At 45.4% G+C, this 13,547-nt stretch overlaps 1 protein-coding gene across 2 annotated transcripts in view; it reads right to left on the reverse strand.

The window, feature by feature from the left end:
* Positions 1-3,206: 3,206 nt before the first annotated feature.
* The window catches only part of LOC121293566 (protein HID1), a 313,025-nt gene continuing 302,684 nt past the window's right edge, over positions 3,207-13,547 (reverse strand). Inside the window, exons 18-20 of one of the 2 annotated variants that reach the window (XM_041216610.1) lie at positions 10,559-10,650; positions 8,696-8,854; positions 3,207-7,225 (exon numbers count right to left, since the gene is read on the reverse strand). In XM_041216610.1, coding sequence (XP_041072544.1) covers positions 7,162-7,225; positions 8,696-8,854; positions 10,559-10,650 — 315 coding nt within the window. In that variant the 3' untranslated portion in view covers positions 3,207-7,161. Of the gene's footprint in view, positions 7,226-8,695; positions 8,855-10,558; positions 10,651-13,547 lie in introns of those variants that run through there. The other variant, XM_041216611.1, reaches the window with a different exon arrangement.

Here is a 13,547-nt window from a genome sequence, read left to right on the forward strand (position 1 = left end):
CTTTAGTATTAAAGGCACTATATAAATGCGAGTTGTTGTTCTTCATGCTGAGAGGAGGCAGAGATAGAGAGGGCTGAGGCCATGGAGAGATTTGAGCACGAGGATGAGAATTTTAAAATCAAGACATTACTAGATCAGGAGCCAATGGAAATCAGCAAGTACAAGGAGTCAGAAACATCCTTCCTTAATTTCTAAAGATCCTGATGCATACCAGGCCTTTGTTCCGTGCCTTCTACTGCCTCACCCAGGTTCCCATTGTTCACACATGATTCTAGACAGAGAATGTCAACCAGCTATTTGCTAATAAGGATACGTGGTCAAAACTTTCCCTCACCCAATAGTGCATGCACACATCTTTCAGTGGGAGTCACTGCAGCAGAAACCAGGGTACGCTGAATCTGATTAAAGTTCATAACAACTGTTCCAACTGATATCAGTTGACCAGGATCAAAGCTTGGGATTTTCTGATCTACTTAGACCAGATATCCACTTCTATTTCTAAGAAAGCAGGGGATTATCCTTCAGCTCCAGGTCATGGAGTTGTGATCTGCTCCCTTGTTCATCTCCATTATCTTGCAGGACTGTAAACTGGGGAACAGGGAAATACTCAGCAATCCAACACAGCAAACATTTCCTCCAACCTCCATATCATCAGAATTGATATTGCTACCAAGCTGCACTTTAAAGGGCTTGTACAGTCATGCATGGTGATGCTAATTGAGGGAGGGTAGGCTTGTAAACTAGGGTCATTTTATTTCTTTGATTCTAAAGTTTCTGTTAATATTTCTAATAAATATTATTTTCTAAACTCATTCTTTTTGTCAAAGTATGCTGTATTTTCCCTCCTTGTGTCAGTGCCAAACAATGATTGGATTTCAGGGGGGTTACAGGAGGCAGAAGGATGTCAGCCTGTGCCTGTTGCTCTCTTGCTCAAGGATCTTGTTGGAGATCTTCCTCAGCAGAGCAGTAGGGAGCAGAAACTCAGGATACGGAACATCACCAGCAGGAGTCTGGATCTCAACAGCCAGCACCATGAAGGCACACACCCAGAAAGCCTACAACCAAACATCTGAGAAAGGATCAATCCTAGACCCAAGAATCTGATAGATGTTCGAACCTACAGACAGAAATCTGACAAACTGTTGCTGAATACATGCAAAGTATGAGAAACATTAGCACTACACCCAGAAATCTGGCAGATATTGAAACCTACAGCAAAGATCTGAATGATTGTCAGAAAGACTCTATACTGAAAAATCTGACAGATATCCAAATCTACTAGATATCTTAGTGTGTCAATTCTACCCTTACAGATCTGACAGATGATGGACCCTTCATCCCAATATCTGAATATGATCCTCCCTACACCCACATATCCAACAGAGGCTTGATTCTACACTCAGACCTGTCAGATTTTTGATTCTACCCCCAGAGGATGAAATATAAACTTCTGCAAACAGATCTGATGGATGGCCGACCCTAGTCCCAGAGTTCAGACAGATGTTGCTCCATGCATCCAGAGATCTGACATGTTCCACCCAGCAGCTTCCAAAGTCTGACTCTATATGGAAAGATCTGACAGGTGTTGGACGCTACAATCAGGGATCTGACAAATGTTTGATATTATACTGAAAGATCTGACAGATGCTCGACCTGACACAGAGATCTGATAGATAATGCATTCAGTATCAATCTCAGAGCGCTGACACATTGGGCTAGTAGGTTAGCTAGCAACGCCCACAGTGCATCTCCCTCCAAAACGTACTCACTTGTGAACAAGGCCCTTGCCATCCGTGAGCTTGTTATGGATGTTCATGTTGACATCGTAGCCATGACGGAGACATGGCTGAAGGCCAATGACACTTTTGCTCTTATTGAAGCTTTCCCATCTGGCTATGTCTTCCACCACTTTCTCCTCTCAAACCATCGCAGTGGTGATGCAACCATTTATCATCAAATCATAGTTTGCTCACTCGACTACCTTCTCCTTTGAGCATCTCATCTTGTTCTACTCTTCACTTAAAATGTTTGCCCTCCCAAATATGATACCAAATTTCTAATTGAGATATCTCTTCCCTCCCTCACCCTCTGCACTGAGCAAAGTCTCATCCTTGGCGATTCAATTTCCATCTCAACTCCTCTTGCTCTCTTTTTTAAGTTCTCTGCCCTTCTTTCCTCCTTAAATCTCTCTCCCCATATAAACTCTCCTATTCATATTCACGGCTACCCTTCGCAACATCACTATCTCACACGGCCTCGCTACTCCCATTGTGATTGTCACAGATAAGGCCATCTCTGACCACTTCCTTGTATCCTTTCCTACAAACCCCATTTTCCCCTACAAAACCTGCTTCTTCTGTGGGCACTACTGGATAAAGCTTTCCCTCAAATCGCTTACCACACCACTGCATCTTCAAATTCCTATCTTTCTAGCTTTTGGCACTTCATTCATTATGATGTTTCTGCAGCTGCTGATCTGCTAAATTACAGCCTCTCCTAGACCTAAGATTCCCCTTTCCCCATTAAAACCAATAACGTCTCTCTCACCAAAGCCTTGGGAACACCAAAGCCATTGTTTTCCGTTCCTGTCATGAGCTCTGTTTTAGCTACTGACCATTGCTTTTACTGACAACTGTCTGAAGCTGAGCCAGACTGTTTGTCTGCTCAGTGTTGTGTTTGACCCAAGAGGAGGTCCCAACCACATATTGTTCCACTTCAACCTCTGACATTCTTTCGACCTTACCACCAAGAGATCAGACATATGTTCGACCCTAAACCTACAGCGATCTGACAGATGCTCCACCCTACGCCTACAGACATCTGACATATGCCCAATTCTACACCCAATTATTTCATACTTTGAATGGGGCAAACACCAACAATATTTGGAACAGTATGCCTGAGTCTCCCCATCTTCCCCTAAATGTGCTGGCAGCTTTGGGTAGGATTACACAGGTCCCAATAGACGTCCACAGCCAACAGACTTCTGCAGGGAGTCACTGAATGGGAGCTGTAAGCAGGAGACTTCCCTCCCTAGGCCAGGGGCATACTGTGACAGCACAGGCCAAGGCTGGAAATACCTGTTCACCTCAATATAACATAGAGGATCTCCTTTGAAGAAGTCAAGTGGCAGTGTTAATAACCAAATTTAATTGAGTGCAATCACCCCCAGGGGAACAAAACCTGCAGCCTTTGGTTCTACCACGCTCTTTGAAGAATTTATTTGCTTAAATAATGAGAACAGTGTGCAAACAATACACATAAAGAGTACAGATATCATCACTTAAGAGACAATATGACAATATAAATAAGAATTGCGTAACTTGGCAAAATAAACTAGACAGATAGATACTGGGTCCTTAAAGGTCCTTACAGCTAAGTAAATTCAAAAAGGTAACTTGAAGAGAATCCTTCCCCTTTAAGATTCCTTAAGTTACAACAGTGAAGTACTTTCTAAAGTGCTATTACATATCTGTTAACATCAGGTAGAGTCAGGTAACACAATGGAGTCAAACACCACACACAGAGGAAAGTATGTGACAAAGGCCCCTGTACAATACAGGAAACAGGGTACTAACTGTCCCCAAGTAATAACGCTTTAAAAATATTTAAAACTTCTGTTCATTAAGTGAGGGATGTTAGTGTTGGTGGACGGAGCATTATCCATTCCAGGCAGCCAGTGACAGTATCAAGCACTCCCAAGGACAGGTACAGCATGGGTTAGATGTGGAGAAAAGCTCCTTCTACACTGTCCCATCAAACACTGCCAGGGTAGGTATAGCTCAAAGGTACTGGGGTTATACTTCACATGTATGGCCCATGAATCAGCAGTAACTCCCCACCTCTCTAGCCTAGGATCACTGCCCCATTTGCTTTCAGTTAACAGCCCAAACTAGTTGGTGAAACTTAGGACTTTCCTAATGTGTACGGCTCAATAGTTTAAAAGCTGGGTAGTGTATTCGCCCACCGAACTATACAGAGCAATCCTAACTAACATACTGAAAACAACAAATTTATGATAATCCAAAGATCTGTTAAACAGAACTCTAAGGATATTGGAAAAAAATAATCAACTTACGGTACATTCAGAGTCAGAATTCAATCTTTTCGAGTTTTTTATAATTAGATTCCTTAAGTATCTCTGTTTTTTAACATTACAGTTAGTGTTTATGTCATATGCGGAGTGACAGAATACCACAACTCAAAGGGCAGTGCTATCACTAGGTTCTTGGCAATGGTGAACCTATTTGTACTAATTGTTGATAATTCGCAAAAAAGGGGGGGAGGTGAGACATTTGACAAGTTATGATTTGGGGTGTACTTCCTGAAAGGTTGTTGGAAGCATTTTAATAATTACTTTCAAAAGGGAACTGAAAAGAGGAAATTTGCAGAGCTACACAGACAGAGCAGGGAGGGTGGGACTAATTGGATAGCTCTTTCAAAGAACTGGCACAGCACAAATAGGCTGAATTACCTCTTTCATGCAGCATCAATTTATGATTAACATCCTCTTGAGCCGTGAAAAACACCCAACAACTTGTGTTTGTGTACAGTTGATAAATATAATAAACCAACATTTGAAGAGCAGAGAATAGGACAAGCAGTAACAGGAGAGGTGGCCAAATGCTTTATCAAAAGGTAAACTAAAGAAGCATCAAGGGGGAGGGTATATAACAAGTGTGGACATAGACATTTAGAAGATCTGGCACTGAGTGAGAGGACTGAAGGAAGAGGGACAATGGGGTGGGATGGGGGGGTGCAGAGTTGGCAGATTGCAGGGTGCAAACAGGGTTGAAGTGAGCTGGAGCAAAGCTTCTGGGCATTCATCTGAGAGGTAGCGAGAGCAGGTTAGTGCAGTAGCTTCATCAGTGATGGGTTCAGCTTGAGGAGGTCTATTAAAGGGCCTCACTCTGTTAAAGTCTGGAGGGTTCATTTTTAAATTCTGTAGTGTATTGCCATTAAACTAATGCAACCCAGTGACAGCCTGTAGTACAAACAGTTTACTGAACTTTAGTAGCAAACATTCTATACTTAACATCTACATTAACTAGTGGTATAAGTGGAGACATTTAGCATGTAAACAATAATAATGTAACTACAACATGGACTAAACTGAGACAACTCAACCAGTTTAACGTGCGGTTTACATAATATTTTTCAATGTCGCAGCTTCCAGTGAGAGGCGTGAAGAGTAGTTTAGACATTGGGAAAAAAGAAAAACTAGGACAAAGTGAGATCAAATACTGACTAACATAAAAATTCTGGCCAGAGTGAGATTGCTTTCCTATTGTTGCTCCCCTCTCCCTCAGACAGTACGCCCTGTGCTGGGGTACAATCCCACACTCCCCATCCCATGGCTACCAGGTTCCCACACTCCCCTCTCCCTCAGACACTGCCCCTGTGCTACGGTACAATCCCACACTCCCCTCTCCCTCGGACACTGTCCCTGTGCTGTGGTACAATCCCACACTCCCCTCTCCCTCGGACACTGTCCCTGTGCTGTGGTACAATCCCACACTCCCCTCTCCCTCGGACACTGTCCCTGTGCTGTGGTACAATCCCACACTCCCCTCTCCCTCAGACACTGCCCCTGTGCTACGGTACAATCCCACACTCCCCTCTCCCTCGGACACTGTCCCTGTGCTGTGGTACAATCCCACACTCCCCTCTTCCTCGACACTGCCTGTGCTGTGGTACAATCCCACACTCCACTCTCCCTCGGACACTGCCTGTGCTGGGGTACAATCCCACACTCCCCTCTCCCTCGGACACTCTCCCTGTGCTGGGGTACAAACCCACACTCCCCACTCCCTCGAGCACTGCCTGTGCTGGGGTACAATCCCACACTCCCCACTCCCTCGAGCACTGCCTGTGCTGGGGTACAATCCCACACTCCCCGCTCCCTCAGACACTGCCTGTGCTGGGGTACAATCCCACACTCCCCTCTCCCTCGGACACTGTCCCTGTGCTGGGGTACAATCCCACACTCCCCTCTCCCTCGGACACTGTCCCTGTGCTGTGGTACAAACCCACACTCCCCTCTCCCTCGAGCACTGCCTGTGCTAGGGTACAATCCCACAGTCCCCTCTCCCTCAGACACTGCCTGTGCTGGGGTACAATCCCACACTCCCCTCTCCCTCGGACACTGTCCCTGTGCTGGGGTACAATCCCACACTCCCCTCTCCCTCGGACACTGTCCCTGTGCTGTGGTACAAACCCACACTCCCCTCTCCCTCGAGCACTGCCTGTGCTAGGGTACAATCCCACAGTCCCCTCTCCCTCAGACACTGCCTGTGCTGGGGTACAATCCCACACTCCCCTCTCCCTCGGACACTGTCCCTGTGCTGGGATACAATCCCACACTCCCCATTCCATGGCTACCAGGTTCCAACATTCACCTCGCCCTCATGGCCATCCAGTAACCATGGGTAAGGGTAGTCCGGTGAGCATACAGTGACTGGCAGACAACAGATCCATCCTGTTTTAAACAGTTCAACCCTTCCCTTAAAATAACAGGTAAGAGTGATGTTGCACAAATGTGTTACACACACACACACACACACCTATCATCATCAAAAGCTATGGCTTCCTTTGTCAACAGTTGTTTTGACTACGGAAGGCATTGCAGCTGCTCCCTGTGCTCACCCAACATTCACACATCCACTTTCCAGTGGAGGGGAGGGGAGTGGAGGAGTGGAGTGTCACTGGGGCCAGGGGTCTGGGTGGAATTTCTCATCACCCTAACTCAGGTGCAATAGTAACTGTTGCTTGTAGGGCTGGTAAAGACGATGCCTTACCAACTGAACCAGCAAAGGGGTTGAGGGGAAACTGTTGCCTTTCATTTAGTAAAAGTAGTGATAAGACAGTCTGTCCCAGACTAAAGCTCCAAACACAGAACAGTGAAGGGACAAGGGACCAGGGAGCAGTTCTGGCTCAGGCTAACTCAGTCATTTAGTCAGTGACTGGGACAGGGGGTGTTTCTGGCTCGGTCAGTGATGGGCACTACCCACAATCCTATCAGGCACACTTCTTGTGGCAGCAGTGGGCGTGAAGAGCGGGTAAGATTAGTTTAGATAAAGAGGTGCAGAAACCAGCTGTCAGATTGAGAATTAAAATGGAAAGAAATTTGGCCAAAGCGTTTTCTCGTTTCAGTTTGGCTCCTTAAACCCGTTGAATTTCAAAGAGCTTCACGTCTGTGTCATACCAGATGGGTGGGTCAACATTCCTGCGGAAACAAACAGAAAGGACAGAATGAGTGTAACCCACTCTTGCGTGTGAGTGCAGCCCTTCACTGGAAAAATATGTGGTCACCCTTCACATTTACAGGCCTACCTGTAAATCTTAGCAGGCGAGTTTCAGGGGTCAAGAACATTCCAGGCTGATCTTTCATGACCAAACTGCCAGATGAGGCACCCCCATCCACCCTCTAAGGTGGACATAAGAGACCCCACTGCAATATTAAGGCAGTTCTCCTCTATGTCCTGGTCAATATTTATCCCTCAAACAACATCGCTAAAACAGATTATATGGTCATTTATCTCAACGCTGTTTATGGGGTCTTCTTGTGTTCAAATTAACTGCCATATTTCTGACATGACAACAAGGACCACACTGCTAAAGTAAAGGTTGATTTGGGGTGGGGGGGGAGGGGGGGGGGGGGGTGGTGGTGGGGGAAAGAGGAGGAGGAATAGTCAATACTGAGGAGAAGTGCAACAAAATACAGAAGGACATGAATAAACTTGCAGAATGGGAAAATAATCGGCAAAAGAAATCGACAGAGATAAATGTGAGATGGTACATTTTGGTAAGTAAAATAGGGAGATCACTTGCTATTTGGAAGGTGCAAGTTTTGGTGGGTTAAAGGAACAATGGAATCTTGGAGTGCAAATACACGACTCTCTAAAAATTGTGCAACAAGTTAGCAAGGCCATAAAAAAATCATAAACCGAGCACTAGGCTTTATTTCTATAAGGATAGAATTAAAAAGTAGGGAAGTGATGCTAAACCTGTATCAAATCTTGGTGCAATTTTGGTTGCCACTTTATTAAAAGGATATAGAGACACTGGGAAGGGCCCAGAGAAGATTAAGGATGATACCAGAAACGTGTGGGTATACATACCAGGAAAGGATTGACAGGCTGGGTCTCTTCTTTTGAAAAAAGGAGGCTGAGGAGTGACCTAACAGAAGTGTTTAAAATTATGAAAGGTTTAGATAAAGTGAATACAAGAGAGAATGTTGCCTTTTGAGGGGGAAGAGCATAGCTAGAGGCCATCAATATTAGACAGTCGCCAAGTACTCCAATAAGGAATGCAAAAGAAACTTCTTTACCCAGTGGTTAGAATGTGGAAATCGTTATCACGGGGACAGGTTTAAGCAAAAAGTATAGGTGCATTTAAGGAAAAGCTAGACAAGCAATTGAGGGAGAAGGGTACATTGTAGGTAATTCCAATGGTAGATTTAGATGAGGAAAAGTGGGAGGAGGATCAACTGGAGCATAAACACTGGCATGGACTGCCTGGGTCGAATGGCCTGTTTCTGTTCCATATTTTCTATGTAAAGAGTAAATACAAATTCCAGGAGGACAGGATGTAGAAACTGGGTTGCAATCACTGTCCAGGTGGACACAGTCTGAGAGTTCCACATATTACTTGAGAACACAACACACCATGGTAAGGATGGTAAGGAGCTGCTCACCTCAGGTAAATAACTCCCCACATGTACGTGCGGAACCACATGGCAGTGCCAGAGTTGGCCTGGTATTTGCGAATGAGGATCGGATGTGGCACAGGGAGTAAGCCCACCAGTGTGCCATGCTGCAGGAACTTCAGGATCTCCGACTCATCGGTCAAACCTCTGCAGTCAAACAGGAACAGGTCACGTTTTAGAAACAGTTTGCAGATTTTTATAGCAGTGCTATTTCTCCCCACACCCACATTGTTTCTTCCTAATAACAGGGCACAGCTCCCTGGGTGGTGACATTTCTCCATCAATCACAAATATCAAAACTGAGATGGATAATTTTGTTAGGCAAAGGTATCAAGAGTTATAAAGAAAAGACAGGCAAATGGAGTCAAAATGCAGACCAACCATGAATGGAGGAATTGGTTCAAGGAGCTGAATGGTCTCCTCCTGTTCCCGTTTTCCACACAAGGATATTGGCAGGCTATTTATCTCTCAAGGATATCATAGCCGACCCCAGAACCTGGCCGCACCCGATAACGACACACGCAATTTTCAACACAATTCGGTGAAGAGCTTTCTCTCTTCCTAGCACAAGAATGCAGAGCATCACTGCAGTACCCTTAAAGTTACTAATCATTAACAGTGTGAATAAACTGATAATACTGCTAGAGATACAGTCAGTGACACAGAGCACTGTGTGGAGGGGTTACGAGTAACAGAGTGAGGGTCAAAGGAAATACAGGTGCAGTAACACAGGGTTCTGGGAGGTAGGTTACTGAGTGATAAGGTGAGGGAACTGGATTATCAGTAATAAGTTTCTACTCTATGCTGAATTGATTGTATGAAACTAGATGCGCGCAAATCTCAACTCCCCCATTTGCTAATAAGAAAATCCATGCTCAATTTAAACAAAAATATCCCACATATTTCACTAGTCTGGAATTAGTTTAAACGCCCTTTTAAAGGAGGAGGGCTGATTGTCTCCTTTTCCACATAGCCTCCTTTTAAGAGTCTCAGTGCCTTTAATAATACAATGAGAAACCTTTTTCTTGATGAAATTATCTTTTCCCAGGACATGTTAACCCATATTCCACTGTCTTTAATTCTCGCTCTCCTTGTCCTGAAGCTATCGATACCTCACCTTATCTCCTCCACAGTGAATCCAGCCAGTGCACAGGAAACGACAAGGATGGAGCTTGACTCTTTGAAAACTGGGGGTGGGTTGTCACACCTGTCTAGCCCTCTCCCAGCACCCATGTACAAATGCTTAACTGCAGCAGTGAGGGTGCGGGGGAGGGGAGGTGGGGAGATGCGGAAGTGTCAGATAGTGAGCAGGAACAAGACCGCCCATTTCAAATCCCCTCCGTTTGAGACATTCACTGGGGATAGAGGCCAGTCCTAGCAGCCAGATCACTGTCTGACCAGGAATGAGCTTCTGTAACATCGACCAAGAATCAAATCTGGGGCCAGCCAGTTTCAAGGCTCGGTGTCATGCTGCCTCAGCCATCGAGCTATCTGATACGCCACTATGTAATCTGGTTCTCTCTTGCCTCTAATGCAATCAATTATTGCTGACTATTGAACACCCTGGCTGCTAGTTTTCTAGCATTTTATCAAGCTGATTGGCAGGTCTGTTACTAGTGAAAGAGTCACCACAATAAGAGCCAGCACCACGGTAACATCAAATCGAATGGTAAGTTAAAATGAATTTTGACGAGACTAAAATTTAGAATTGTTTTATTACGGATTAACAATAAGGGACATTCACGCTGCTAACTCCCATCAAGCAGTGACTTTCTAGTTATATCTCCGAGGAGTGTGAAAAGCCCAGAGATGCCCATCCTGCAGCCAACTATTGTTAGTGCACATGCTTACTTGTCAATGCAGATCTTCTCCACTTGTGGGACCAGAACCTGCAACAGGCGCATGATTGTTTGAAGGGGGAGTTTGGATTTCCATGATATTACCTGCAGGTTAAATTTCACACACAGTGAGGGCAGGGTTAGTACCATGCAAGGGCAGACATGCACAGACAATTAAAGAACACAGCAAACTTCAAAGGGTTAAACTCCGGAGATAGGACAGTCAACAAAACATCAGCAACAAGGTCAAAGCTCACCGAGACTGGTTAGAAAGTAACAGCTCGTGGCTCAGCATTTCATGGGGTCACACGCTGTCCCTTCACCTCTGGTATCTTTGCTCCAACCCAGCCTATATTGGAAAGTATTAATTTGCTGGTGGTGGGTAAGGCCCCTCAGCACAAAGCTGCCCTAATTCAAACTAAAGTTTAGTCTCTGTTACACTGAAACTCCCTCTACTCTTTCCCAATCACCTGCCTCAGATCCTAGTGTAGACCAATGGATGAGGATAACTGACAATCCAGATGTGCAAAATTGAGAATCCAGATGTGAATTGTATTTGCACTTTGGTTAAATAAAAAAGACATTGTCATCATGTGATCTCAATGCCCTCATTTGCACAGCCTATGCATGTGAACTTAACTACTTAACCTTTTTAATATTTTTCCAATACACAGGGCTAAAACTCAGAATGTCTTAGTCTTTTTAATCATTGTGGCTGCTTTGCTTCCTTGATCACTGACTGATCCTTGATCACTGACTGGTGGTAGATGTTTAAGTAAATATATCCAGGTGTGAAATTCTTTTACCTGCACTGTGAGAGTGCATGTAAAGTGGTTTCTCCTAACATTAATCCATGTGGTTAAAACAGTGTGGCTATAATTTCACCCATGGTTAGCCAGAGATTTCCATTGGGTACTAAGTTGGAAGACCAGCCTCACACCAGCACAACTTTTTCCTATTTCCTCTCTCAGTCTATCACTCTGCAGCCTCCTTGAATGAGACTGTTAATCAGCACTATATTACGTGATGCAGATTTGAGGTCACTGAGGACTGGGCTGATACCCCTCTGACTCATTTTTCATAGACCTGGAGAGTCCATAGAGCCAACCCATCACCCTATGCTGGGCTCAAACAAGATCCCAGAAGTAAAGTCCAGGTAAAGCTGCTGTGCCACCCCAATGCTGAATATTAAAACTAACAACCTCTAGCCAATATCAAATCATTTCAGTCTTTATAATATTGCAAAAATGTTGTTGCTCTGTAGAATTAGTAAAGTGACCAAGCAGTATGTGAGAATGTGATACATTCTGGGCCATCTGACAGCAACTGGGATCAGCACTACCATCTTGTGCTGCATGGACCGTTCAGCAGAAGTTAAATCTCCAACACTTTCCAGTTATGCTGAAAGGTGATCAACCCGAAACGTTAACTCTGCTTCTCTCTCCACAGATGCTGCCTAACCTGCTGAGTATTTCCAGCACTTTCTGTTTTTAGTTCAGATTTCCAGCATCTGCAGTATTTTGTTGTACTGGGGAGTCAGGGGCTTTACACCCAATGAGTAATTGAGTTGGGGAATATATTATCAGGGAAAGACAACAAAGTGATGTGTATAAATGGGGTCAAGGGGCATTTAAATAGGTTTCTGGACAAAGAGGGATTGAGGGATCTGGTGAGAAGGGGCTGGAAAATATGGTGGGAGGAAATGAGGGATATAATAAGCCAGTGGGGAAGTGAAGGGGTGAAGGAGATAGTGAGATGGGGATGATGAATATGTTGTGTTGGGTAGGTGGAGGTGAGGGATACAGTGAGTTGAGTAGGTGGGGGTGAAGAATATGGTGAGGTGGGCAGGTGGGGGCGAGGGGTATGATGAGGTGGGTAGGTGGGGGCGAGGGAAAAGGTGAGGTGGGTAGGTGGGGGCAAGAGATATGGTGAGGTGGGTAGGTGGGGGCGAGGGATATGGTGAGGTGGGTAGGTGGGGGCGAGGGATATAGAGAGGTGGGTAGGTGGGGGCGAGGGATATGGTGAGGTGGGTAGGTGGGGGCGAGGGAAAAGGTGAGGTGGTTAGGTGGGGTCGAAGAAAAAAGGTGAGGTGGGTAGGTGGGGTCGAGGGAAAAGGTGAGGTGGGTAGGTGGGGGCGAGGGATATGGTGAGGTGGGTAGGTGGGGGCGAGGGATATGGTGAGGTGGGTAGATGGGGGTGAGAGATATGGTGAGATGGGTAGATGGAGGCAATGGATATGGTGAGGTGGGTAGGTGAGGTTAAGGATATGGTGAGGTGGGTAGGTGAGGTTAAGGATATGGTGAGGAGGGTAGGTGAGGTTAAGGATATGGTGAGGTGGATAGGTGAGGTTAAGGATATGGTGAGGTGGGTAGGTAAGGTTAAGGATATGGTGAGGCGGGTAGGTAAGGTTAAGGATATGGTGAGGCGGGTAGGTGGGGGCAAAGGATATGGTGAGGTGGGTAGGTGGGGGTGAAATGGATAGGTGGGGGCGAACACTGAATATAAAATGGGCCTGTTAGGTCAAGTGGTCTTTACCATCTCTGAAAGTTCTGCTCTTCCAACTGATGATGCAGCATTCTTGTTAAAGTCACGTAGATGCAACAAATAGATAAACAACCCCGGTGCCACAAGAAGCACATAAATTATTAACAAACCGTATTCGGTTAGGAAAAATATCACTTGCTAGCCTTTCAAGAAAATAACAAAGAAGCTAGCCTCATGCAAACTCTAAGCCTAAACAAGAAAGATTAAAGCCAGCCACATTTCCATTTGGTCTCTGGTCTTTTGTCTCTTGTTCCCGGTTGTTCCTCCCCTCTCCTGCAGGCTCAGACTCCTGCTGCAGTACAGTTCCAGATGACAGCACAATCTTGGTAGGTTCCTCTGGTCGTCAGTCTTCATGTCTGAGCTTAGGTGGTGGCAGTCAGCAGGGTATGCCTGTGGGAGCACCGCAGACAATTCTGATGCTGACACGGATGCTGAAGTCACTGGATGGAGGGCAGGAG

Source organism: Carcharodon carcharias, chromosome 22 (genome assembly GCF_017639515.1).
Source record: "Carcharodon carcharias isolate sCarCar2 chromosome 22, sCarCar2.pri, whole genome shotgun sequence".
Lineage (NCBI taxonomy): Eukaryota > Metazoa > Chordata > Chondrichthyes > Lamniformes > Lamnidae > Carcharodon > Carcharodon carcharias.